The sequence below is a fragment of the Bidens hawaiensis genome, unplaced genomic scaffold, assembly GCF_021521415.1.
Source record: "Bidens hawaiensis isolate Kalapana, Puna unplaced genomic scaffold, B.hawaiensis_p1.1 tig00041215_1, whole genome shotgun sequence".
Lineage (NCBI taxonomy): Eukaryota > Viridiplantae > Streptophyta > Magnoliopsida > Asterales > Asteraceae > Bidens > Bidens hawaiensis.
The window spans coordinates 134,944-138,456 of record NW_027497299.1 but is presented as its reverse complement, the minus strand read 5'-3'; the positions used below and the strand labels follow the sequence as shown (position 1 = coordinate 138,456).

The window sequence follows — 3,513 nt, the reverse complement described above, 5'->3', positions numbered from 1 at the left end:
GGGCATGGGTTTAAAGTGGATAGCAATACCGGCAATCGACCTGATCTAGCTTATTAGGTGAAAGTTGGAAGGGGTAACGGGTTACTTGTTCTAATACTTTAAAAAGAAAAAAAATAATAAATAAATAAATATTAATAATAATAACAAATAAATAAAGCCAAGAGTTGTCGGTTGAACTCGGGTATGATCCTGTGTAGTATTCTTTTTCAGGAACGAAAAAGTCTTAAGTGTAGAGATATTTGATGTGTTGTAAAACACACGTATTTTCCACACGTTTTATCTATGTTTTATATTATATTTTATATGTTTTAACTCGTTTTAGATAGGTTTTACGTACATTTATTAATCTTGTAGGTTTTGGGTAAAAGAAAGAAGAAAAACCGAGCTTTTCGAGCATTCTACGAGCCTTTTATGCATACAAGTTCAAGACAAAGCTCAAGGCCCAACCCGTATGCATCATTGAGGCCCAAGACCATATTATATTATATTATATAAAAAAATAAAAAAACCCTAGGCTGCTGGATACTGTTGCGATCGGCCAGGTTCAAGGGAGAAAAGAAAAAAGTTTTTTCGGCTAGGGTTTGGAGCTTGTGGCGGCTAGGGAAGGAAGAAGGAAGCAAGTGCAAGCCTCGGGATCATTCTCCATTGATTATTACAGCCAAGGAGCAGCCCGGAACATCTCCATATCCTTTCATTCATTACTTTGTTCATCAAACTTTTAGTTTCTTGCTTAATTGTTAATTTGTTTTGCAATTGTTTTAGAGATTGAAGTGTTTATGATTATTGTTGATCGTTGGACAATTGTTAAGATGATTGGTATGAGTTTATTAATGGTTTTATTAAATGTTTGCTGCTGTCCAAAAATTATGTTCGGCTAATCTTGTTAGTTCTACCTAGGAATGATGATTCTTGTTAGGTTTTGATAGGTTTTATGGATTGTTTGGTTAATAGACTTGAATTGCTATTGTAAAGTTTGATTTACACATGAAATAGGTTGTGTTTAGTGGCTGGAAATTTTGGTGATTCATTGTATAAACCCCGTGTGTTGATTGATTAGTTTTGTATTGATTGATCAGTGCATTGTTTGATTCTAGACTTGGTGTTTAGGGTTTGTTTGCGGTAGGAACAACCGTAGGGTTTTGTTGGATGATTTATTGGATTAAGTACAGCGGTTAGACACCTTCCTTGAGAACGAGAGGTGATAGGAAGTTAGGGTTGTCTCATTGCCTTTGCATGCTAGAATAAGGATTGCGCGAGAGCGAGTTCGTTTCTTGTCAGGTTTAGGTGTTTTGAGCGATTAGTTGATCTATTTTGGTTTAAGTTGAATTGATCCTCTATCCTTGGTTGTGTAGTATTCATTACCATTAGGATCGAGTGTTGGTGAAACCAAGAGGTGATCTAGCATTAGAACACGTTAGCAATTGTTTCCCGGTTTGGTCGTTTTAGCCGATTTTGAGTAGTTAGGGTTTGTTGTGTGAGACCGAGAGGTAATCCAGTGAGCCCGAGCGATCCTTAGTCGTGTCATCTTTAGGGACCGGTGTCTAGATATCATTCAATCCATTAGCTTGTTAGGCCTACAATTTGATTCAGACCTAGGTAGACGTTTTTCTCCACCCGAAGTCAACTCAGTTAGTTTTCCGTTAAGTTTTCTATTTTTGGTAAGTTTTATTAGTTAATCCAGTTAGTTCAGTTAAGTTAAAAGAATTCAAAAATAAATTAATTATTATTCTAAGGTAGGTCTCGTCTAGGGTTAGTGATCTTTAGCGTTCTTACGTGTCCACGTGTTCGATACTCGGACTTCCTAGGTCTACACTACTTGCGATCGGTACACTGGCCGGTTGTGTGTGGTTTTAGGATTTTCGTTTTAATATTAAAGCTTAGTTGTGAGGGTCATTATTATAGGGTTATTAGACACACATCAAATATCCAGTTCTCATAACTCGGGCTATAACCATCTTCGCCCCCATATGCATCCCGCATATTCCTTCATGTATTTCTCTGGTTACATATTCGGCTTCCTCTAGATCAATGCATTTGAGTGAGGGTCCCAGATAGGATTTCCTATATAGGATCCCCTCGATTCGTGTTTTAAGGCCCGGACCTTTAGTTTCCTTGCTTCCTCCTTGTCACCCGGGACTGTCTCCCCCTGAAGATATTTTAGAAGGGGAGTCATCCGGTGTTCTTTCGACGCTTCTGCATAAGCTATCTCCACTTTTGCTATTTATAGTTGCTGGAGGATCTCCACTTTTACCTCTCTGGCCATATGATCAAAAGCTACGGCGGCTAATTTGCTTAAAGCATCAGCCTTTTTGTTTGAGCTTCTAGGGATGTGTGTCACTTCTGCGTTTTCAAACTTTTTCAACAGCTCATGCGTTTTCTTTAAATATTTCTTCATTTTGAGATCCTTAGCATCATAACTTCCTCCCACTTGATTGGCCACCAATAGGGAATCAACATGATCTTTGACCCTCTTAGCTTTTACCTTTTCTACCATCCTGAGGCCCGCTAGCAATGCCTCGTATTCGGCCTCGTTGTTGGTACTGGGAAAACCCAATCATACCGCGCAGGTTAACGCAATGCCTTCAGGACTAACTAGGATGAGTCCCTCCCCACTTCCCTCTTCATTGGAGGCCCCATCCGTGTACATGCTCCACAGGGCTCCCTTCGAGGTTGTTTCTCGTATTTCATCTGTTTTGGTTGCTGTAATCGCTTCTCTCTTTTCCTCTTCTTCATCTTCCATTGATTTTGTTAAGAAATCAACCATCACTTGCCCTTTGAAGGCGGTTCGAGGCTTGCACTTGATAGAGTGATCCCCCCAGCTCAATCGTCCATTTGGTCAGCCTCGCGTATGTCTTTGGTTTTGACAGTACTTGTTGTAAAGGCTGATTGGTAAGGACTTGTATGACATGCGCTTGGATGTATCGTTGTAGTTTCCTGGCCGTGTAAATGAGGGCCAAAATCGACTTTTCAACTGATAGATACCTCTCCTCTGGTCCCTTCAACATACGACTCACAAAGTAGATAGGTATCTGTGCCTCTCCTCTTTCAACCATTAGTACGGAACTGATGTTTTTTGACATGTGGGAGAGGTATAGGATCAACACCTCCCCGGTTTGGGGTTTGCTATGGTGGGAAGTTCACACAGGTGGTTCTTTAGATCCTGGAAAGCCTTCTCCACTTCGCTGTCCCAGCAGAACTTACTTTTCTTGGTGTTCCTTCTTAAAACAGCCATGAACGGGAAGGTTCTTTTGGCTATCTTGGAGAGAAATCTGTTCAGAGCAACTAACCTCCCGTTTAACCTTTGCAGTTCGTTAAGGTTCTTTGGGGGCCTCATTTGGAGCAATGCCTCCAATTTCTTAGGGTTGGCCTTGATTCCCTCTTTCGTTACTAGTACCCACAGAAAGGAGTACTTTCCTGGAATTAGTTTCATGTTGGCTCTCCTTAGGGTTTGGAATGTTTCTCTAATGTCATTTAACATTTCTTCTTCATTATGCTTTTGACGACTAAGTTGTC

The 3,513-nt window shown here is 40.3% G+C and overlaps 1 protein-coding gene across 1 annotated transcript; it reads right to left on the bottom strand.

Moving 5' to 3' along the window:
• Nucleotides 1–2,221: 2,221 nt before the first annotated feature.
• LOC143592776 (uncharacterized) lies at nt 2,222–2,740 on the bottom strand. Its single transcript, XM_077072608.1, has 2 exons — nt 2,646–2,740; nt 2,222–2,540 (listed from the first exon to the last, which is right to left on the bottom strand). Exons 1-2 carry the CDS (start codon nt 2,738–2,740, stop codon nt 2,222–2,224), a joined length of 414 nt encoding a protein of 137 aa, XP_076928723.1.
• Between the last annotated feature and the right edge of the window lie 773 nt (nt 2,741–3,513).